The sequence below is a fragment of the Pyxicephalus adspersus genome, chromosome Z, assembly GCF_032062135.1.
Source record: "Pyxicephalus adspersus chromosome Z, UCB_Pads_2.0, whole genome shotgun sequence".
Taxonomy (NCBI): domain Eukaryota; kingdom Metazoa; phylum Chordata; class Amphibia; order Anura; family Pyxicephalidae; genus Pyxicephalus; species Pyxicephalus adspersus.
The window spans coordinates 88,312,728-88,337,040 of NC_092871.1; the positions used below are offsets into that span (position 1 = coordinate 88,312,728).

The following is a 24,313-nucleotide window of genomic DNA, read 5'->3' on the forward strand; positions in this document are numbered from 1 at the left end:
GCAGCAGCTGGATTTTATGGTGAAGGATCCCCCCTCCCAAATCATCTCTTCACTAACATCTCATCGCCCATCATCAGAAAAAGATATAGAGAATTACACCCAGGGTACAGTACAAGAGAAGTAGCACTGTGCAGAGTGCAGGTGTCAGGAGTCATGCTATCCACACATTGCAGGTGTCAGGGGTCATCCCATACAAGTGGGAAGAAGCTGTAGGTGGGTGGAAGCCCCTGTATTGTGACCCATCTCTTCATGACCACCCAAAAACAGACAGTGGTTACTAGAAAGTGCTGGATGGTGTGTCCGGGTAAAATGGGCCCGGGAAAACTCTATTATGCACACAGTGGCGGTGTCAGGGGTCATCCCATCCACATATAACCGGTGTCAGGGGTCATCCCATCTACATATAACCGGTGTCAGGAGTCACCCATCTACATATAACCGGTGTCAGGGGTCATCCCATCCCGGTGTCAGGGGTCATCCCATCCACATATTACCGGTGTCAGGGGTCATCCCATCTACATATACCCGGTGTCAGGGGTCATCCCATCCACATATTACCGGTGTCAGGGGTCATCCCATCCACATAGTACGGGTGTCAGGGGTCATCCCATCTACATATAACCGGTGTCAGGAGTCACCCATCTACATATAACCGGTGTCAGGGGTCATCCCATCTTCATATAACCGGTGTCAGGGGTCATCCCATCTACATATAACCGGTGTCAGGGGTCATCCTATCCACATATTACCGGTGTCAGGGGTCATCCCATCCACATATAACCGGTGTCAGGGGTCATCCTATCCACATATTACCGGTGTCAGGGGTCATCCTATCCACATATAACCGATGTCAGGAGTCACCCATCCACATATTACCAGTGTCTGGGGTCATCCATCCACATATTACCGGTGTCTGGGGTCATCCCTTCCACATAGTACGGGTGTCTGGGGTCATCCCTTCCACATATAACCGGTGTCAGGGGTCATCCCATCCACATAGTACCGGTGTCAGGGTTCATCCAATCTATATATAACCGGTGTCAGGGGTCATCCCATCTACATATAACCGGTGTCAGGGGTCATCCCATCTACATAAAACCGGTGTCAGGGGTCATCCCATCCACATAGTACCGGTGTCAGGGGTCATCCCATCCACATAGTACCGGTGTCTGGGGTCATCCCATCTACATATAACCGATGTCAGGGGTCATCCCATCCACATAGTACCGGGGGTCATCCCATCTACATATAACCGATGTCAGGGGTCATCCCATCCACATAGTACCGGTGTCAGGGTTCATCCCATCTACATATTACCGGTGTCAGGGGTCATCCCATCCACATAGTACCGGTGTCAGGGTTCATCCCATCTACATATTACCGGTGTCAGGGGTCATCCCATCCACATAGTACCAGTGTCTGGGGTCATCCCTTCCACATATAACCTTTGTCAGGGGTCATCCCATCTACATATTACCGGTTTCAGGGGTCATCCCATCCACACGGCACCGGTACCTGTTGGCCTCTCACCTGGTTCTACGGGTGTAGACAACCTGTTCTTCAAACGTTTCCAGGTCTTGGACGCTCTCCTCTTGATCATGGTCCCATACATCCGGCTCCTGTCCTCCATTCCTGACATAAGAAGTCCAAAATTCGAGCAGGAGAGTCTCAGCAGGGATCAGCCCAGCGTGTGGAGGTTCTCCGCAGCTTCATGGAAATTGTGAGTCGGCGTCTTGTGGTTGGGACAGCCCATGCAGCGTGTCGATGTGTCTGCTTCCTTGGCTACCAGCGTCTGGCAGTATAGGTGCAGCTCTCCGGTGGTGTGTAGGTGGGTAAACGTCCTCGGGGTTGTTACAGGTATGACCCAGCTGTTGTATGATCTCCACCAGAGATATGCCGGAACAACACGGTGACCCCCCCTCTGCCTTGGCTCAACACTGTGACTCCATTCACGGCGTCACTTTGTGGTCTACAACAATCTTCCTCTTAGACTTCCAGTTCCCTTTATGTGTCTGAATATATCCGTCTGAGTTATATGTGACCGGCTTCATGTGACACAAGCAGAACGATGACACCAACATGGCCACTCCACCCGTCCAAAAAATTGAATTACTTTACATAGGGAGCAGGGAAGAATGGGTGTCCCCGGGGATGTGGAGGGGCCACAGCTGTTCGCATCAATCAGTGACTCCAAATAAAGGCTGCATGGGAGGCCTCTGAGGCTCAGATTTCTTAGACATAGACGTGTTCATGGCTTGGTCTGCTCTGCCAGGCATGCCAGCGGTTCCTGAACACCATCATATAAAACAGGCCAATGTCACTGCAACTTAAAGCCAACAATACCAGAGAAAAGTACTAACTGATGATCCTGCCACAAAGGCACTTCCTAAAATAGGGTGACAACACTCTGTTGTTGAGTGCTCCTTCGTTGTCACATGCTTTCAGCCATTTAATCACACAGATCTGGTAAGAATCCATAGCCCAGAACAGCACGGCATGATATAGATCACAAAGCAGTCACAAGTTCTCCCACAGACTGGGAATTACCGCAGAGACAGATGACCTGAGGTTTCTCAAATCATGAGGTTGGACTGATGGAGAACTTATCCTTTAGCGCAGGTAACTCTAACGATACAAATAATTGCAACAATGAGAATGTATATAATGGAAGGTGATCCACTGACAACCACTTGAAGTATAGCAGGGCTGGAGCCTAAGACACTGAAGCAGTACAAGGAGCTGATAGGAGGAAAGAACAGAGTGACAAGACCCCATCACTGTGCTGCCCTTCCTTCCACTGTCCACTGGGGGTGTGACAAGGACATCATAGGCTTAGAAGAAGTAAAATGAATGATCCTTACGAAAAGACTGAGGACATCTAGTGGCAGAAGAAAGTGCTGCAGAAGCTACAGAGGAGATCTCTGGATTGGATGTGAATTTTGCAGCAAAGGCTGGTGTTGCTATTTTAGCTTTCAAAAAGATATCAGCTGTAAAGACAGTACTGGGGATACCCAAGAGGTTACCCCAAGCCCAATGTAGTGTACACACACATATATGGTAATCAGATTTGGCACATTGTAATCATCTGTAGACGTGGCATTTGTTGCCTAATTATTTCTGTAGCAAAATATTTAAACATTAAACAAAAGGTAAGATTTTGGTTTCAGATTTTTGTAGCAGTGTGAACTGAACAAGCAAAATCTACATTGCTGCACTGGCCTCTGTAACTTCCCATTCCATGAGCAGCAGATTCATATTGCACATGATTCATCCATTCTGATATAATACGGCTGCCACCTGGTTGAGAAAGGGAAGAATAGCAACCAATTCCCAGGAAAAATTGTATGCCTAAAGAAGTCGTTTTCAACCTTGGAGTAAAGAGGAATGCTTCAAATAACATTCAGGTCTCAAGGATTCCCTGATAATATTATCAGTAAAGCCAGAACAGTAACGTGTGACACCAGACAAAATAAAATAAGCAGTTATGTGGTGGGGGTAGCAAGTTTGATATCTTTGGCTGTTATGTGCAACACAATTATCAGCAGCAATAAAAATAAAATAAAACAAATAATAATAATGTAAGTAATGAAAGGCCGATATCATCACAGGGTCTACTCACATTGGTGGTCAATAGAAAAAGTACCCATTGGAATGTGAATTGCTAGCTTACATTGATGGTCAGTGAAAAGCTCCTTAGACTAGTGGTTAGAAAAGTGCCTGGTGGTCAGGATAGAAGGGTCCACTTACACTGATGGAATGTAAAGAAGGGCCCTCTTATATTGGTGGTCAGTGTAGAGACCCTTGGACTAGTGGTCAGTGCTCCTCTTACATTAGTGATGGTCTGTAGAGCAAGCTCCAATTACATTGGTGTTCAGTTTAGAGCCTAATGAACTGTTGGTAAGACTAGTGCTTCTCTTACAATAAAAAATGGTGGTCAGAGGAGGAAAGGGCTTCATTACATTGGTGGTCAGGGGAAAAAGGGGCTCCATTACATTGGTAGTCGGAGGAAGAAGGGGGTTCTTAAATTGGTGGACAGAGGAAGAAGAGGCTCCCTTTAATTGGTGGTCAGAGGAAGAAGGGGCTTCATTATATTGGTGGTCAGAGGAGGAAAGGGCTTCATTACATTGGTGGTCAGGGGAAGAAGGGGGTCCCTTAAATTGGTGGACAGAGGAAGAAGGGGCTCCATTACCTTGGTGGTCAGAGGAAGAAGGGGTTTCATTACATTGGTGGTCAGAGGAAAAAGGGGCTTCGTAACATTGGTGGTCAGAGGAAAAAGGGGCTTCATTACATTGGTGGTCAGAGGAAGAAGGGGCTTCATTACATTGATGGTCAGAAGAAGAGGGGGCTTCATTACATTGGTAGTCGGAGGAAGAAGGGGCTTTGTAACATTGGTGGTCAGAGGAAGTAGGGGCTCCCTTAAATTGGTGGACAGAGGAAGAAGGAGCTTCATTACATTGGTGGTCAGAGGAAGTCAGAGGTAGGAGGGCTTCATTACCTTGGTGGTCATAGTAAGAAGGAGCTTCATTACATTGGTGGTCAGAAGAAGAAGGGGCTTCAATACATTGGTGGTCAGAGGAAGAAGGGCTTTATTACATTTGTGGTCGTAGGAAGAAGGGGCTTCATTACATTGGTGGACAGAGGAAGAAGGGGTTTCAATTCACTGATGGTCAGAGGAAAAAGGGGCTTCATTACCTTGGTGGTCAGAGGAAGAAGGGGCTTCATTACATTGGTGGTCAGAGGAAGAAGGGGCTTCATTACACTGATGGTCAGAGGAAGAAGGGGCTTCATTACAGGGCTTCGTTACATTGGTGGTCAGAGGAATAAAGGGCTTCAATACATTGGTGGTCAGAGGAAGAAGGGGCTTCATTACATTGGTGGTCAGAGGAAGTGGTCATTCATCACCAATTCTCCTCGAAGTTCACTGAACCCAATGTTTGCGTAAAACACTATCAAAGTTTACAGGAGATGAACCTGCCACTCAAAGGATTAAATGTTCTTAGGGTGTTTCCCCTAGGACTGAATACTCCTATACTCTTAGGCTATATTGGTCCTAAGAAAAAAAACAAAGTATTCACTCCTAAAATAGAACACCAGAAGAACATTCTGGAGAAGATCCTTGATGTTTGTCCATGTGAATGTCTACATATATGGTCAATGAAAAGAAGGCTCCCTACATTGGTGATCAGTGGGATCAATATCCCCTCAAATGGTGATCAGTAGGAATTGACCCCCTCACATATTACTAAAACATCACTGGTGTCACTGGGTTCTTCTGGAGGAACCGGCATTGGAGAAATCTGGTCTACATTGAGATAATAAATTTCAATCATTGAAGGATTTGTATAAAGTGCTTACCTTCGGCCTTCTTGTTCTTTCGGGATGGAAAAATCTGCAGGAAGAATAGAAAACATGTCACTTTTCATCTCCAGAACTTCAGTAAACCCTAATTTTAGAGTTTGAGGTTATATTACACTGGTGAACACCGGTGAATTTTATTGATGTGGCAAGCTGAATCTCTGATGATCCTACCAGTCATTTTGAGTATTTTGTGCTTCCTGACCATGCTAAGCAAAGAAGAACATCTACACTTTTGTGGTCACATGCTCACTCCTACAGGAGTTCATGGTGACACCCTGGGTTCTGTAGTCCTTTCTTATGACATCACAGAAGGACACACCATCTGAATCAACTGGATTGACAGCTGGGGTGTTACTGATCAGGTGACCCCAACAAACTAGAATGTGCCAAAAAAAGCTCCCGTATTAGCCAAACCAGGACATGGGGGGGGGGGGGGCACAGAGGCTGATGGATAGCCAATCCGGTGTGATAGTATTTTCCTAACCATAGAAATATTAAACTTTCCCAGACCTCTTTCCCTTAATATCACATTGGTAACGGCACAATTCCCGGCACTGATATGGTGGATCGGTATCAGGTTGCACAATTGGTGTTGTGTCCCCGGTATGGAGATGTTTTTGACTTTGTAACCTCAGAGGCAGCCTGTACCCTTGGGGTCTTCCTATTCACATACAAGACAAGGCAGTTAAATCTGCTCCAGATGTGGCTTCTGACACCTCTCGATATTTATAGAAGAGTCACACCAGTGGGGGGAGTTATTCCAGGATCAGGAGAGGGAGATCAGAAAAACAAAATGCGGAGGTCCCCAAAGTAAACATGATCCAAACTCACCAATCAGTAGAAGTAGAACCCCCAGAAGGCTTTGGTAACCACACTACATTGATTACAGAGAGTATAATATTGGCATAGTTGTATCATGTGTAGTTATATGGCAAACAAAAATTGCAAAAAGGCAGAAATTTATATAGCAGACCTTAGAAAGCAGCACAAGCAGCCAATCTGCTCTGCTGCAGTGTTAGGAGTGTGCTGATTGGAGAAGAGAACACAGAGACGAGACTAGAGGTGAGGTAATGCATCTACTACTACTCATTTCTCACTTCCTGTTATAGTGAGACAACTCCACATTCCTGTTTCTAAACTGTGCTCCTGCGTAGTCACCTTGTCACATCAACCCCTAGTGGATAAAAGTGGCTGTGCAGAAACAGATTGCTCATATTTGATTCACCATTACTTATAGGAAGTGTAAAGATCATTAGCCATCACTGCATATATATAAGAAGAGACTGAAAGAAATCACAGCCTTGATTGGAAGGAAAGTGAAAACAGGAAAAATAAAGACATGGTGGTTGTTTATGATACATGTAATCCTGGGGGGCTGACATCGACTTAGAAAAATGTGAACAATCCAGCAGCAGCTTGGAGAGGGAAAGTTTTATGGGCCGGACATTGAGAAACCGCATTCCCATCTGGAAGAATGGCGACAGCTGAAGAAAACACGAAAAACTGCAAGAGGCTGCGAGCATTTGTTGGATGATCCAGCGGTGGGAATGTTGGCCCACAAGAATGTTAACAGATCCAGAATCTGTTTATTAGTGATACGTAAAAATAAACATTTCATTGTTTAAAATTTTTGGCAGAAAAAAATTGAAAATTTTGATAACATTTTTGGGAGCCAATGGGAAGGCGAAATGATGTCACGTTATATTGTGATCTCTGTATGGAAAATATCTGTTACAGAAACTGGGGGAAGAGATTTACAATGATCCAACCATTCCTGACCCTATTAACATGGAGGAACCCTTGAAATAATTTTCAGGTTCTCAGGGAACCCCTACTAAATATATATCCCCAGCTCAGTGAGAAGAATTCCTCTTACATTGCTGGCCAGTGGGAAGAATGTCACCCTTACAGATAGCCAACAACATCATTAGTGTCACTTACAATGACCTGAGAGGTTCAGACTGCTCATTGTCCAAGGAACCCCCAGCAACCTATAGAGGAACTCTGGTTCAGAAACACTGCTACAGTCAGTGGTGGCAGAAAATTGAGTGTTGGGAATATTGAGGCCACCTGTTATTAAAAAATGATGTAAATAATGTTTTGATTTATTTTTCAATTCAATTTTTTAAATGTGGGAATCAAGACTCTACAGACTCTATAAATGATTCACTGTAAACTGTGAACAATACAGAAGAGTCTCTGGATGAGGACTGCAGACCCTGTGCCATGCTCCTCTATTGTGCTGGGGTAAAGACAGAGAAATTCTGGAGAAAGGCATGCAGAAAGTGTGCAGTCCACAGTCCAATGTACAGCACTGTGTAACATGTTGGTGCTATATAAAAACTGTTTATTAATAATAATAGTAACTATAATAATAAGAATGATGGTGGTTTCTGCCTTAAGAGTTATGGGATAGCAGCAGCACTGAGAAGCTCCTATCAGGGATGACAAAAGCAGAAAGAAGTAGCCACAGGTCTCTGCCTCTGTACAGAACTTAACCAGCCTCAGAGAGATGAGAATTCGGTATGATTTCTTTTCCAAGTTGTGAAGGTTTCTTTATAACTTTAATGCCCTCTCCAACACATTCTCCCTCCCAACCCCCACCAAGAGCAAGAATAAGAAAGAGAAACCCCCAATATGGTGTTTATACAGGGAGAAGAGGGCTAAACCCTTATTGGCTGCTGGGGTTGAATGTCCATGCTCAGGATGCTTTGCAGTGACACATGGGAACACTCTATTGGGTGAAAAGCTTGGCCTTAGCAGAAACTAGATTTTATTTTATTGACAAAAGTTTGGGAAATTCGCCCTTCTCCTCTGTCTACCCATACAGGGACATTTGTAGATTCCTAATCAGTCTGGAAACCTAAGGTCTGAAATACAAGTTCAATATATATACGGGCAAAGCTTGGAGTCACCTGACCATCACACCTGTATGAACATATTGGACGCCTATTCCAAAACCATGGCCATTAATATGGAGTCCCCCCCCCCCCCTCTCTCCACATACAGTAAGCTACCCTTCCCCAGTGGCCAATATTATGGTGTTCCCCACCTACCAATGACCAGCAATGAGGAGCAACCAAAGCCTCTCATTTTCTAGAAAGGCTCCGCACAAGATTTTGGAGGGTGTCTGCGGGGACGTTGCCCCTATTGGTGGGATGAGGTTCTGATATTGGATGACAAGACCTGGCTCACCATTCCAATTCACCCCCAAGGTGTTCAGTAGGATGAGGTCAGGGCTCTGTGCAGGACACTCGAGTTCCTCCTCACCAAACTGGTGACCCCATGTCTTTATGGAGGGGGCTTTGTACCCCGGGGCACAGTCATGGGGGAACAGAAAAGGGTCTTCACCAAACTGTGACCACAAGGCTGGAAGAGCACAATTGTCTACAATGTCTTTGTATGATGGAGACGTACTAGGACCCTTCACTGGGGACACCTGAACTCCATCATCTGTAAGGTTCCACCTACTTTGGCCATATAGTCTGCTTTGCAAGGTCTCCATTTCAGCAACACCATTGGATGCATAATCTACCAATCCTCAAATCTGTAATCCTTTACATATAATGTCCTAAATAAAATTAAAAATGAAATTCATTTCAGTTCTAAAAAAATAGATTATATTTAAAGTAGATAAAATCTATTCTACTACAAAAAAAAATTTGCAAACAAGAACTTTCTTTCAAAGGGTGACAACACTCCTCCTTCAGTGTCTCGTTGCAGAAGCAGTGTTGTCACCCTCAGAATTGCAGACTGATGATTGAATGCACAGCATGCCAGGGCAACCAGCCTGTAGCTGTGACTGGGGCCAGACATTTGTGGTTATGGCACTCATCCTTGTGCCAGAGATTGTGCCGAAACTCCTGCGTTGTGCACCGTGTACATTTTGCCCCTCCAACAAAATGAAAAATAACACAGAGAAGCATATAGAATACATAGAATACAAAGCATATAGAGTCCTAAACGACTTCTTATATATAAAAACCCAGTATAGTATGAAGTAAACATTCAAAAATATTTCAAGTGGCATTTAATCTTGAAAGCATTAATGCAATTAAAAAAAAAAAATAATTTTCATTGTTTTTAAATCTGTACTACAATATTCCCTGCTGATCCTGCCATGAAGGTCCTTGTTCAGGCTCTTCCTGTTATGGGTGACAACGCTTTTTCCCCAGCTCCCAGTTGTACTCTAATGTTGTCACTCCATCACAGGAAACCTCAAGCAGTTGTTGGAATGCAAACAACACAGGCATTATAATACAGGGTGCACAAGGAGGCAAAAGAGGCAATTGGGAACCTCAAATGCTCATCATCCCAGCTCCCTGCACCTCCCACCATTCTGCTAAATGGGACCCTGGAGATGTTGGGGATCTGGTTAGCGCCCCTTGAATCTATCATCCAATAAAAGGGCCCCCGGCTTAGAATTCCGTGAACCGATGGCGGACATGGTCCAAGGTTCACTATCACCATACGCACATATCCATCACACTCCATCTCCAAACTCAGCAGCCACACCGCAGCTTCTATTGCATCTCAGCTGTCGCCTGCGTCGCATGTTACCTTTTCACGTTTAAAGCAAGCCCTGAACAGATCCAGCAGGGTCATGTTGTACGGCAGAGGGGACCCTCACAGAGGATTTTGGGGCCCACTAGATCCTGGAATACGGCCGTCCTGGGGCAACTCCATGGGAAAAGGGAGGCAGAACAGCTGTGCGGAGCTGTCAGTGCAGATGGAGGGGGCGGAGTGCTCAGTTTAAATCCTGCACTTCCATCCCGTTGGTTGGACCGGCAGGGAAAAATGTTGGCACGCACGCCGAGTTCTTACTCAGTGCTGGAATCATCGGGACACCCAACGCTGCAAAATTCAAGGGAAAACACTTCCCCTCCACAAGGATTCTATTTATACCCACAGAAGGGGGGCCCTGAACTCACCCGCTAGGATTCATGAATAACGGAAATTTACCGCCAGGCCCACATGTGGATTAACCCTTTTCCAGCATCTTGTAATATATATATGTATGACCCCCACACACGCCTCCATACCCCCCACCCTAAACTGGATGGCATTTAGTTTGCTCTGTGCAAAATATTAAAAATAAATCAAATAATGTATTTTGCATCCTTTCCTCTTTCCACCCACTCCCTGTCTACATACCCCCCAGCAATGTCTGTATGGCACTTTTTAGGGCGAGTTTCCAGATGGCGGCCACAGTGCCCCATGTCTGCGTAATGCAGGTTGTAACGGGCACATTGGGGTGACAAGCACGCATGAGTATAATTAGAATACACAGATGGACCATTGTCACCCAGGAAATGACAAGGATCTCATGGACCATAACGTGCAAGCAGTGGTGTGAATGGGCCCTAAAAGAGGAGCCACTATAAATGTAATGTGGAAAGTAGGGAATATTAAAGGTTCAACACTGCTAACTAGTGGACAGTTGGGGTATTACAACAAATGTAAATGCCTGGGAATAAAATGGATCTTTCCAGACATAAAACGTCCTTTGAAATTTCAAAGTCTTAGATATTTTTTATCTCTTCTTATTGGCTGTTACAGCTGAGTGAGGAAATCATCACTTAATGTAGAATCCAATGGTGAGAGTGATAGTTACCTAAAGTGGACCTGTCATCGGAGATTTGATTTGTTTTGTATACTAAGTGCATTCTCAGTAATGCGGCAGGGTTCTGCTTTATGGTATGTATAAAGTCTTGCATGGATCACAACCCCTTCGTCTGCTTTTATGTCCATACGCACAGTGCCATCTTTGTTCTGGCATTGTTCAGGGTCACAAACTGTTTCCATGTAAATCTCAAACCTTGTGCTGATCTTGTCTGTGTTCACAAATCTCTGATCTACAACCTCTTACCTTTCCACTTGCTTTCTCTTGCTTCCATCCTCATGGTGATAACAGTGGACCATTGCAGGGTAAAGCATGCCAATATGGGACCATATGGGACCGGGTGACAACCCTAATGGAAGACAGAGATACAATGTTGTCACCCTATAACAGGAAGTGCCAGATCATCACCCCCCCCCCCCCCATTCTTCATCACCAGGGATTATATTAACATAATTACACTTTACAAACATTGTGAACATGTTGAAGCTTCTATGAGATTTTACTGATCAGATTTAGGTGCATAATTTCTCACACTGTATTCACTTATAAATAATTAAAGGACTGTGAGACTGGTGCCCTTCATAGGTAACACCCCGTTTGCCACTTCCATGGCCATGGTATGCAGCAGCAATTAAAGTCAATGAGTCGCATATGGGTAGTATGAAGGTGACCACAGGTGTTCTTATATGCCGAAAATGCTGGGTTTGGTCCTTGCCTGCAGTTCAATGCACCTCATTAGCACCTGCCGCATCCAAAGGAATGCGAAGCAGGTCAACTGCATCCTAGGACCTGCCATGGACACAGCTCAATGGGCTGCATTTGGCTACTTTGAAGGGTAGGTGACTAAGGATGTTCTTCGAAGCCAAAAACACCGGGTTTGGTCTTCTTTGCCTGCAGTTCATTGGACCTCATTAGGACCTGCCATGCCAATAAACTGCAATGCGAAGGAGGTCAACCACAACCTTGGACCTGCCACTGGCACCGTTTACTGACAGTCGATAAGCCACATATGGCTACTTTGAGGGGTAGGTGACCAAAGGTGTTCTTCTTAAATACTGAAAGTTTTGTTTTTTGGTCTTCATCGCATAAAGCTCCAAGCACCTCATTAGGACCCGCCACGCCCAAAGAAATGCAACGCGAAGGAGGTTAACTTCAACCTTAAACCTGCCAATGGCACTGTTCACTGACAGTCAATGGGCCACATGTGGCTACTTCGAAGGTTAGGTGACCACAGGTCTTCTTTTTTAATGCTAAAAAAATGCATTTGGTCTTCATCGCATGCAGGTCAATGCACCTCAATAGGACCCACCATGCCCAAATAAAACGCAACACGAAGGAGTTTAACTGCAACCCCAGACTTGCCATGGGCACTGTTCACTGAAAGTCAATGGGGATTCGATGACCTCAGTTTACAGGTTCCACTCGGCAAAGGCAGTAAAAAAAAAACACAATGGACACTTCCTCTAAGATACCCTAATTCTCCAATTTTAGAAATCTGATTACCAGAATATATCCACCAGGAGACAATGGATGATGATGACCCCACTCACCCCTGGTGCCCCCTCTCACCCTTATCTTGGCCAACCATGGCCAATAGCAATGAATGTCAATGAGGATTTTGATGCCTAGGGTTTGAGGGCTGAGGTCAAACAAAGACAAGAAAGTCTGATCACCAGGAAACAGCTCGGCCTAATATAGAGGTAATAAGGTAATGGAGTTCCAAAAAATGGAGAACATTTTTTAACATTAGGTCCCTATTAATAAAATGTATTATCCACCAGGAGATGATGGATAATGATGACCCCTGCCCAACCCATGCCATATCGCACTCATCTTTACCATCCATGGCTCATTCCATTGGGCGGCAGGCGGCACGCTCAGGGTTAATCCCCTCTTTTTCCCCACACAGCTGCTGAAAGCTCTCTGAGAAGGATCCCTGTTCTGTCATTTTTCTGTTGACCTTTTTGGAGAATTTTCTGCATAGCAGTGAGTGGAAAATCACAGAATGTCCGGGGCCCCACAATTAACCCTTTCATTATACTGAAGGGGTCAGTGCGGACCGTATTATTTCTTCCTTGCTTGACATTAGTAGGGTATGGGGTGTTGTTTCCCAAAACAAGTCTTATTTGAATATGCATATCTAAAATGATGGTAAAGTATTCTGTAAAGACATACAGACTGGTGGGTTGTATCATGGGGTGGGGCAGGGGGACAAGGAATTCTACACACCTTAAGGATGGATTACCTGCAGGGGCGGAGCTGCAACACGTAGGCCACCAGAAGGGTAAGTAAACTCATCTCTACAGCATAGAGATTCATTGTTTTGTAGTCCAGGTAGGGGGCGAGTGTGGGGTAGGATGACCCAGTCAGTTGCCCTATGCTCCACCCTTTTCATTGGCACTCAGCTGTATTATAAAGCCCCTGCAGGTGGTATATTCTGTGCCACCTCCATGCTTGGCCACTGGTTTGTTCTGGTTGTTTGTTCTGGTCAGATTTGCTTGGCAGAACAAAAATGCCTTGGCACAGGAACCTGAAAAATACAGCATCCACATACCAGATGGTGATTGGCTGTATCAGGTAATTGAGCCCGGTCCCCGAGGAACAATTGCAGAAAAGGGGGAGGAAAAAGTGGCTGGAGCCAACCCTTGGCTATGGGTCTAGAGTAGACTTTCTTAGCCTAGGTTCTTTGGAACTCTAGGGCTATTCCAGAGGTTGCTAAGGATACTTTTAGTTGAAGTTGACCGATCTCCATTTGATGGTGCCTGCAAAGTTCTGGGTGCAAGGTCACATGGCAGATCCACCAGCATGGCAACACTTATTGTCTATAAGGGGACCATTCTAACCACCACTGTAAGGGGCATTCTTCTGAATAACCATTGATAATATATTTTAGAGGGGGGTTCCCCCGAGATCTTAAAACTCTTCCAAAGATTCCTCAGGGGTAAAAAGCTGGTCTAGAACAACCATTACTTATCAGTACAAGCATGGCCAGGAGACAAGCTGGGCCAGCAAGGGCTAAACAAGAGCAAGCCATGGTCAGGAGACAATTTGGGCCAGCAAGTAGGGGTTGAATTGGGTACAAGGGTTTGCAGGATCAGAATCAGGATCAGGATCCTGTTTTAATAATAATCAGAAGCTGAAGACTATTTGGCACTTTATTATTAAAGCTCTGAGCCTTATGGTGCCAATTTTGGAATTGGCGGTGCATGTCCGTGAGGATATTGTTCTGGCAGGGTACCTATGCACACACGTATGCCTCATGCCAACACAGTTGCACATGAGCCTAAACCTACAGTTGCATGTAGAATTCCCATGCACACCATGACATAGTAAAGCAGGGTGTTAATAGGTTGCTTGTAAAGATCTTTCAAAGTAGGAAAAAATGAAAATTTTTTGGAAATTTGGGTAAAATTTTAACAGTTCAAGGGAACACGTTGGAGTCAATAAGGAAGGCAAAAATGATGTGAGTCTTCGGAAGAAAAGGTGTTTTAATTTAAAATAGCTCCCGCAGATTGAAGAACAACAATGGACATTTTCATTTTCCTGAAATTTTGGCAAAACTTGGAAGATTTAGTCAGAGACAGCTGACTTAGCTTTGTTTATAAACAGAGCCATCCAACCATCACATAAGTACGCTTGTTGTTTATAAGTCATTCTGGATGTAATGTAATATTAGTTTAAATATACTTTAATACTTGTAATATGTGAATTTCTTCTAAGCAATCGGAAATCTCATGACAATTTTGGTAAAATTTTACTGAAGGAAAAATCATAAGGAGGCTTCTTCATAAGGATTGGTGACAAATCAGCATGTAAATTGTCGCATTTTTCCAATACTCTGGCCTAAATGACACCCAGCATCACACAACACTGCAACTCAGAACCTGGCTATCATGGACACATTCCTCCAAATCCAACCACCAGTCATAAACTTATCCTCCCATCCCCATGCATCCACCCTAAACTGTCTGCCCCCATCTATCTCCCATATACCTATCCCTCTGTCCCCACCAACCTTCCATAATCCCATCTCTAGCTGTCCACCCTAAAGCCATTCCTCCACCCTCATCCAATCAATGCACCCACCCTAGACCTATCCCTCTGGTCCTATCCACGGGCCATAAACCCACCCCCTTCATCCGCCTGCCCTAAACCTATCCCTTCCATCCCCATCCACCCAACAAAATCCCATCCCTCCATCCTCATTCACCCACCCACCGTAAACCCATTCCTCCGCCACCAAGTACCCACCCCAGACCTATCCCTCCGCCCCCATCTATCTCCCAAATACCTATCCCTCTGTCCCCAGCTTCCTGTCATAAACCCATCCCTACCCCGAATCTATGCTTCCATCCCCATCCACCCAACATATTCCCATCCCCTCAAACCCTATCCACCCACCAGACATCTTTCACTCCACCCCCAACCACCTGCCTTAAACCACCTAATTTCAAACCTTTTCCCCCATCCCCAGCCATGCACCGTGATCCCATCCCTTATCCTCCTGCAGGGCAGAAAAGAATATTGATGTCACAGTAACACAGACACCATCATATTAAATAAAAACAACCTTTAATAAATTAAAAAAAATTTAGATTGCATATTAGTTTTCTTCATTTTTAAACAATCATAGACTTAAAGAGATCCACAGATGACCTCCACCCAATGTACTATCATATCATTAGAGAAAGCTGCACAGTAGTGATTCCGCCAATACACCTGCATGGGGGGAAGCAATACACAGCCCTATAGGTCACCATGTAGAGCGAATGCCCAGGGCCCGTCCTATAGACGGGTACATTTTAGAAGCTCACCGCTGCCCTCTACTGTCTATATAATTATATAGGGGCTGAACATTAGGCAGACATATGAATGCTGCTCAGTGTTCAGTAACAAATCATTATGTGTATGTTCAATTCAACAAGTGTAAACACCTGAACTTGTCGTGTACCAACCTCTGCACATCCAGCAAAGATATAGGGCAGGACCTGGGGCCAATCAAGTGTGTGGATAGGAACAGGATGACAGGACAGAGCACAAGGATTAGAAGAGGACCCCCCTTCAGTCTTCTGCTCCTTTGCTGTCCAATCATAGGCTTGGGGTGGGGAGAAGACACCACTGTATTCCTTAACTGTAACAGAGCAAGTGGTGTCATTTTCCTATGTTATGTGGCCGACCTGTGTAAATCTCACACTTGAAATGACCAACACAAATCTTTCGGAACGTAAAGTGTGTCTCCTACATGCATTTCATCTTCGTTTTTCCCCAAACTCCTTCCATTGTCTGCAAAGCAATTCCTTTCATTTATCCTTACCTTGAAGTAGGAAATTCTAATCACATGAACTGCTGAATCTGACCGTGAGCTGGTCATGTGACAGGTAGATGGTGACCCTACAGCACCACCTATTGGAAGTGAACTCCTCCCATGGGTGTCACTAGTGCCCGTTACACAGGGCAAGTGACTTGTATCTCCTGCTGGCACCCCCAGATCTCGATGCTGCAGCCGGCTTTCCTCGGCTCCTACCCAGGTTTCCATGACACAAACCAAAGGTGGAAAATTTTGCCTGCAGCAGGGAAAGGGGAGGATGCAAAGATTTTTGCTGGAATAGCTAAGATTTTTGCTGGAATAGCTAAGATTTTTGCTGGAATAGCTAAGATTTTTGCTGGAGGTACGGAAGATTTGGGTTGACAGGGGGAGAGGAGACAAGATGTATTATGTGCTACTGCACTCTGGGCTTTAGATACTCTGGGCCCCTGCACTCTGAGCTTTAGGTACCCTGTACAGGCCCCAGTAAAAGATGGCAACCTTAGAAGCAAATTTAGGAGCTGCACTTTGTTTCACATGGCTACCGGTACATTTTTTTGCATTTCATACGAATCATTTTTCCAAGGTGCTGCAAAGGTTTCAGAAACATAAATAAATCTGAACTATAAAAACATGAGTATTCTTACTTAAATCTTGCTTTGTGTATTTCCTCCAGATCAGTGCAGTAATTTGGTGCAGGAACTTCCTGTATTACTCTCCTTGTGCAGGGTCCCTGGTCTTGTCTCCACCCCCTCCTGTAGTGGTGGCGCTGCTAGGCCCCTCCCACTGATATGCCCTATATATTTGGAAGAGTGGGGGGGAAGGCTAAAATTCCTTTAGGATTTGTATTCCTACAAAGATAAGGAAATAACAGAATCCCCAACCTACTAGTCAGAGTCTAGACTGGTCCTTATTAGGCATAGCAGCCAATAAAGGAACCTCAACACGTTTCGGAGGGGTTTCCATCATCAGGGCTAGTAAGTTCTAAATGCAATTAGTTATCCAACATTTCTGTTTATTATTATACAAGCCAGCAGCTTTTTATTTGTGCCTAGTTTTCCCCCATATCCTCCTGGTGATACCAGGGCCAGTAAATGAGGGGAAACAAAAGAGGAAAAAAAAAAAAAGCCCCAAATTTGCTAACTATATGAAGACCAAACAACAATGCAGCAAAAGTTATGAAGGAAGAAAAGACGCTGAAAATGATTCCTAAAGTGCCCCTTACACCTAAAGGCAAGGTTTGCTAATTTCATCACCTGCCCCCCCTTTTAATGTGACACCTGATACCTGTAAGAAAAAAAAAAATACCTTCTTGCCCAGGTGAGAAGGATTTCACAATCCTCTTGGTCAGATTTTGTGCTTGCTCAGGATGACAAATCTCACAAGTAGACATTCCTGCACTGTGCTGTGCTTGAGCATGTTCTCATTATTTGGGATGTTATGTGATCCCAAGGTCTCACCAGAGGTGTTGGGGTGTCCCACTCTCTGGTACAGAAACCTGGGGTAAGGAAAGCATGTTTTCTTCTATTTCTTACAGGTACCAGGTAGTCTGATTGGGTCTGATGTAATAGGAAAGCCTAAAAAGGGTATCTACCAAAGCACCCATTCCACTATACGGGCTTTAATAGACTCCTTTGCAGCATCAGCATCATCAATTGGAAAACATAAAAAGATGCAGATTGCCGTCAGTAGTGAAATAAGTTCTTATGTAAACATAGAACAGAACAAAACTGAATAGGGACCAATACCTTGCCCCAAGTGCTTACACCCAACAACCACATTCGAGTCTGCAGAAGATGAGGGAGCGATATATCTATGAGGGTTACATATAAAGTACAGCAAGCAGGGTGCCCCGTTTCTGGCCGGCTCCATTCATTGGTGACTTTGGTCAGTTAGACACCTCGATGTAGGCGATCCTTCACAGCTCATTGTCTGTCCGAGTAGGAAATAGGACCCCCAGTGCTGGAACTACACAGGACTGGGGTTGAAGGTCAGAATCATCCAGCTGATGACAAAATAGAAGAGGAAAATTGGATAGACGGCCAAGGCTCTGCGGTTGGGTGGCTGGCTGTCCGCTAAAAAGGCAGTTGAGGCTGTAAAACAAAAATATATTAATGCACATTACAGTGGAACTGTGGTCCGAGCTCTTGTTTACACAGACAGCTGGGGTTTACACAGTTACAGGGGAGCTGGTCACCTGCGTTAACACCCAGGCATACACAGGGGCCAAGGGCTTACCCAATCCCTAGCCTATACGCTGCTACCAAGGGCCTGCTCAACCCCCAGCCTACACATTGCGAGGGCCATTGGCTTTTCCAACCCCCAGCCTGCATGCTGTGGCCAAGGGCCTGCCCAACCCCTAGCCTACATACCGTGGACAAGGGCTTACCCAACCCCTTGCCTACACACTGTGGACAAAGGCTTAAGCTAAGTTTGGATAAATGGATACATGTCACTAAAGCTATATAGGGTTAAGATAAGGTTAAGGGTTAACAGGTCAGTAGCCATGTAACCACAGCCACAGCTTACCATAAAAAATATGGGCTACAACTAAACATAACTAATAAATGAACCTGAAAAAAAAAAATCATTTTCACGTCTCCCAGCTGCTGATAGAAAAAAGCAAAAAGAGAGATCCCAAGCTGCTCCTGAGCTATCCAGGCAATTGGTTTCTCCACCTGTTGCAAAACTGTGTAAATATCAGGACAGAACAGCGACCTTTCTACCTTGATTACATATTTATTTCACTTAAAAATTGAAAATTTTCAAAAGAATTTCGAACTACTGTATATAGGAGGAAACTACAATTCTTACCAAATGTAGACCAAGCAAACATGACGACGACCACGACCAGACGCAGGATGAAGGTCACTGTGCTGCTACTGGCCAATAACAGCAGCCGGCAGATCATCATAGCCACGGTGAGGGGCAGAATACAATACCCCAAAACACACAGACTTTGGAAGAAGGAGCTGCAGGGAGACACAAACACACTTCTGGTTTACATGCGGCTCCATTCTGTGATCTGCAGCAAAAGATCTAACGCTTTTATAGGGAAAGAAGCATTATCCTCCTCCCATTGCAAGGGTTAATGTCTGGTTTCATCTAGGGGATCGGTTTCCCTTATTCTTTGCTCTCCTGGCACCCGGCGCTCCCCTCTGTTGTTCAATGTGGGCAGGTGCTGGGTATCCTCCATAGGTAAGCCCTGATAGCACAGTCACGCAGCAAAGGGAAGAAGCTTCAGGGCACTGGTCATACCAAGCGATGAAGAAGACAATTATATCATCTTATTTATCATTCAAGGATAAGGCAGCCATTAGCCCTTACGGGAGGGGGGCAGGTAAGGAACCCATCCGTAATGTCTGACTAAGCCCAAGAACAAAATGTCATTACTGCAGCATAACAAACGATGACTACGATGACTCATTATGCCATAAGTATGAAGGAGGAGCATTTTCAGCCCGGGACAGGACTACAGAACTACCCCATCACTATAATATGGGAAAGTTCTGAAGTCAACAGAATGAGTTGATAAGAATGCTAACTGAACACAGCGGTAAGCACATTTCAGGTTTAATATCCTACAATTATTTTTTTTCTAAAGGAGTCACAGCCAGAGTAGAAAAATCTGTCAACATGCAACAGAGAAGGACTCTTATTCTATGTTTGCAAGTAGTGGCCTCTCTGCAGAAGTCTCACATTCACCGCTGCTTGGCCAGAGCTCTGTAATGAAATCTGCTGTTTACAAAGCTCTGGGGACACATCTGTCCTCTACAGAGAGACCACACAGAGAGCAAGGCTCCGTCTCTGCCCTGCCCCACATGGATCTGTGAATGCTTTCATAAAAACCAATTCATCGAAGTCATGTGAAAATATTGTGATTTTTCACAATCAGTAGGCATTCAGTCTTACATGGTTCCCCCTAGCAGCTTGGAGTTCAATGTGATGACCACAGCGCCAAACCAGATGATCACAAATACTTCAGCAAACTGGGGTCCTCCGTCATCTTTGCTGTTGGCGTAACCACCTTGTAGCATTCTGATGGAAGAAGAAAAGGAGATATTAAATCTTCCCCCTAGTTTTCCTTTCCCTGGCCCAACCCTTACATTCATTGGATTTTCTTTCATTGAGGCAGGTTAAACATCACATGAGGGTAATGCATTACAAATGTTAGCTTTGTTTAGGACAGTAACAACTTCCCCTTGCACAAAAACAAACTATAAATGTTGGAATTAGTTAGCTTTTGTTTTATTTTTGGCCAACTAGGTCAGCAGGTTCCATAGACCCCAGAGGTATGGTGGTGTCTCAGATCCACAGGTCACATGATGGGCATGACCCATCCTCCTCCTTTCCTGGTATCTGTGGGGTGCCATGATGCCGGCACTGTGATATGAGCGCCCCTCTGTGTATTATTCTCCTGTAAGATGTATGGTGAGCCCAGGTGGGTCCATGACAGCCCAGGATTACAGGAAGTGGATTGTATGATGCTGGATGTCATGTGACCGATAAGCAGGGAACAGCGCCAGTGGAGATTATGTTTTTGGGTAAATTCGTTTTTTTTGTAAAGCTTAACTTGGGCTACTACAGCTAGGTAAAGTATTGCTAACCAATGAAATAAAAAATAAAATAAGTGCACTAAAACTACTCACACTCAGCACGCACTCGGGGCAAAACATGAGAAATAATAAATGTACTTACAATGCAAGTGTGACACAGAGCACCAGGGGGCCCCATAAATCCCCTGAAAGAGAACAAAGGATAACAATGTTAATGCTGAGCAAAAATTAATTGTCCCCCAACTGATCACTAGCATGGAAAAAAAATCTAAATGTGCTTCATATTCACCTAAAACCAAACCATCGTCATGTGACGACATGATATTTACATAAACCATTGTCATGTCATATCACTTCAATCCAGAGCCTCCTCTTCCTCTCACAAAATATTCACCTAAAACCATCATCATGTGATCCAGAGCCTCTTCTGTTCACACCATATTCACAAAAAAGCATCGTCATGTAACACTTCAATCAATAGTCTCCTCTTCTTTTCATACAATATTCACAAAAAACCATTGTCATGTGACACTTCAATCCAGAGCCTCTTCCTCTCACAATATTTTCACCCAAAACCATCATCATGTGATCTGGAGCATCTTCTACTGTTCACACAAAACCGTTGTTATGTGATCCATTCTTTTCACAGGCTCTTCTTCCATTCACAGGATATTCACAATAACCACTGTCATCTGACACTTCAATCCAGAGCCTCTTCCTCCCACAATCTATTCACCTAAAACCATCATCATGTGATCCAGAGCCTATCATCATGTGACACTTCAATCGTCTTCTTCCGTTCACACAATATTCACACAAAACCGTTATGCAATCCACAGGCTCTTCTTTCATTCAAAGGATATTCAGTTAAAACCTATCGTCATGTGACACACTTCAACCCATAGTCTCTTCTTCCTTTCACGCAATATTCATACGAAACCAGTAGCATGTGTTTCAGAGTCTCTTCCTTCATTCACAGAATATTCACAAAAACCATGCTCATGTGATACTTCAATCCAGAGCCTCTTCATTCGTTCATAGGATATTCACCAAAAACCCTTGCCATGTGATTCAGAGCCTCTTTTTCTGTTCACACGATATTCACACAAAAATGATTGTCATGTGACACTTCAATCAAGTCTCTTTTTTTGTTCACACAATGTGATCCAGAGGCTCTTCTTCCGTTCACAGGATATTCACGTAAAACTGTCATGTGACACTTCAATCCAAAGCCTCTCCTGGGGTCTTTCTTCACATGTCCATGTCATCGTCTGTTTGCTGGGGACACTTCCTATTTGTCCTCCAGCGGTGGGGTCCTCCCAGGATCCAGAAGCAGAGTCTATGGCACTGTCGTCACCACAAGGGGGCGATAGAGGACCAGGTGTGCTATCCAAAGAACTGCAATAGCTTCCCCTGGAAGCAGCACAGCCACCCAGCCCTGCACTGTCTAGAACCCCCCTATTGGTCCCACATGCCTCCACCTCACCCCATTGTACTCACAATCTCTCAGCAGGGCTGAGCTCTTTTTAGGGTACATAACATGGAAAAACTTGTTCCCCACAGCCTTCAGGTCCCGCATCTAAAAAAAAAAGAAAAGGAATGAGTGCAGAGCAGTCAGACACATGTTCATCTTTAAGCTGTATGACCACAGACCCAGTGCAGCTTTAACTGTCACAGCCAATCATACTGGCACTGAAAGTGTCACATGACATTGGGCTGGACGTGTCAGCTCATACCCCCCACCAATCATCTCACTTACAATGGTGTCTTTGACGGGTTCATCCAGGGTGGAGAGGTCGTCGTCCTGAGCTTGGGAGGCCAAGGGCACTGTGATCTCTCCCTCCACAGGGATATCTCCGGATATGGACACATCGGACAATCCTGCAAACTGAAAGAGAACAAACGTTCAGATAAAAGTAGATTACGGCTTCCTGGAGTGGACCACTACAGGGGTTGCGTCTGGATAGTTCTGGGATTGGAGTCCTGGTTGGAGCTGATGCAATTAGATAACAATTCCAGGTCCCCTCCCCACCTGCAGCCGGTGACTGGACAGGGAAGGAGAAGCACCACGGTATTGGGGTCATCCTTCTGCTCTCCCCTTCTCCTATCAGAATGGTCATTGTCAGCACAGCTCCATATAAAGCACAGCCGGCTGCCAGTGTTGCACGTGCCCATGGTAGGGGGTTTGGCATGCACAGGAAAGTACCTTGGAGCCAGTGTTGTACGCATGCGCATTTACAGTTCCTGTAGCATGCAGGGGCGTATGCTTCTCATTCAATCCATGTTGCATGCATAAGCACGTACCCAGGCAGGCAGTGTTACTTTCACACATGAATACCCCAGGCTGGTCAGTCAGAGCCCACAACCTCCAGCCAATCAGAGAGGAGCTCAATGACATCACATGAGCACAGAGGGAGCATACAAACTCCATGCAGATGATATGAATAAAGAAATGAAAGCCACAAAGGCCATAAAGAGAACCTAACACCGCCATCCAGCGCAGGGAATTCACATTGCTTATCCTCCCCCATCCTGATCGACCCATACTTACCTTTACCTGCTCTGTACAGAAGATGGCGCTATTAATGGCTGACAGCTCAGCATGTCTGGGGCTAATGGAAGGGGGCAAATAATGTAAGAAAAGGGCAGAAGATGACTGAATAACCTGCAGAACACCATGGGCCCCTGTCACATAGTAACACCCCTCCCCCTTTATCTGCACTTCTTTCACCATGTCAGTGTCAGAGGGGGCAGTGACGTCATTACAAGAGCCTAGAGATTGCTGTCAGACTCCATCCCATGATCCCTACACCTGGGAGTCCCTATGCACCCTGTGCTTGGGCAAAGTGACGGAGTCTCCTCAAAGAGCACCTGTCAATCCTGAATTGGTGACAGGTTAACTTTAATGGCGCCTGCACAGCCGTCACGCAGAACACGAGTATATCAGTCGCTAGATAGCCTGACATTCAATGTAAGTATAATGCACGGGGCACTCACCAGCCGTGTCCCGCCCTCCTCACGGTTCTCTTCGCTTTCCGCCATCGCTCCGGTGCTTCTCTGTGTGTTGTGACGTGGAACTGATCCTTCTACGTCACTATACAGCGACGTCTATCCAACTTCCGCCCTCGTCTAAATAATTCTACGTCGTGCTAGAGCGTCTACGTGTCCATGGCAACCACGTACAGATGCACGTCTTACCAGGGCGGCAGTGCGTCCGCTAGCTTGCAAGTCCTCGAAGCGCATGCGCATTAAATGGCAACCCCCTACCCTTAATTCATTGAGACGTGTACTCAGCTGATATTCCTAAGAGCGAATTTAATTTAGTTCACCAAAACTTTAAAATATGTAATTACAGGATTTTACCTGTCATGTTCATCTCCTCCTTCGAATTCTCATGAGCAGTACTTCGAATTCTCATGAGCAGTACTTCGTCCTCACCAGTACATGTCTACAATCTTCCAAGTTTAATGG

At 45.0% G+C, this 24,313-nt stretch overlaps 2 protein-coding genes across 2 annotated transcripts in view; both read right to left on the reverse strand.

Moving 5' to 3' along the window:
- Positions 1-10,031, reverse strand: part of STARD8 (StAR related lipid transfer domain containing 8) — a 74,967-nt gene extending 64,936 nt beyond the window's left edge. Inside the window, exons 1-2 of the mRNA XM_072429775.1 lie at positions 9,919-10,031; positions 5,356-5,389 (exon numbers count right to left, since the gene is read on the reverse strand). Of these exons, the coding sequence (XP_072285876.1) occupies positions 5,356-5,389; positions 9,919-9,963 (79 nt within the window). The 5' untranslated portion in view covers positions 9,964-10,031. The remainder of the gene's footprint in view (positions 1-5,355; positions 5,390-9,918) is intronic.
- A 5,505-nt stretch (positions 10,032-15,536) lies between these two features.
- YIPF6 (Yip1 domain family member 6) lies at positions 15,537-23,936 on the reverse strand. The gene is made up of 7 exons (XM_072429930.1): positions 23,840-23,936; positions 22,602-22,730; positions 22,343-22,421; positions 20,985-21,027; positions 20,199-20,324; positions 19,101-19,258; positions 15,537-18,379 (listed from the first exon to the last, which is right to left on the reverse strand). Exons 1-7 carry the CDS (start codon positions 23,882-23,884, stop codon positions 18,255-18,257), a joined length of 705 nt encoding a protein of 234 aa, XP_072286031.1. The 5' UTR covers positions 23,885-23,936; the 3' UTR covers positions 15,537-18,254.
- Between the last annotated feature and the right edge of the window lie 377 nt (positions 23,937-24,313).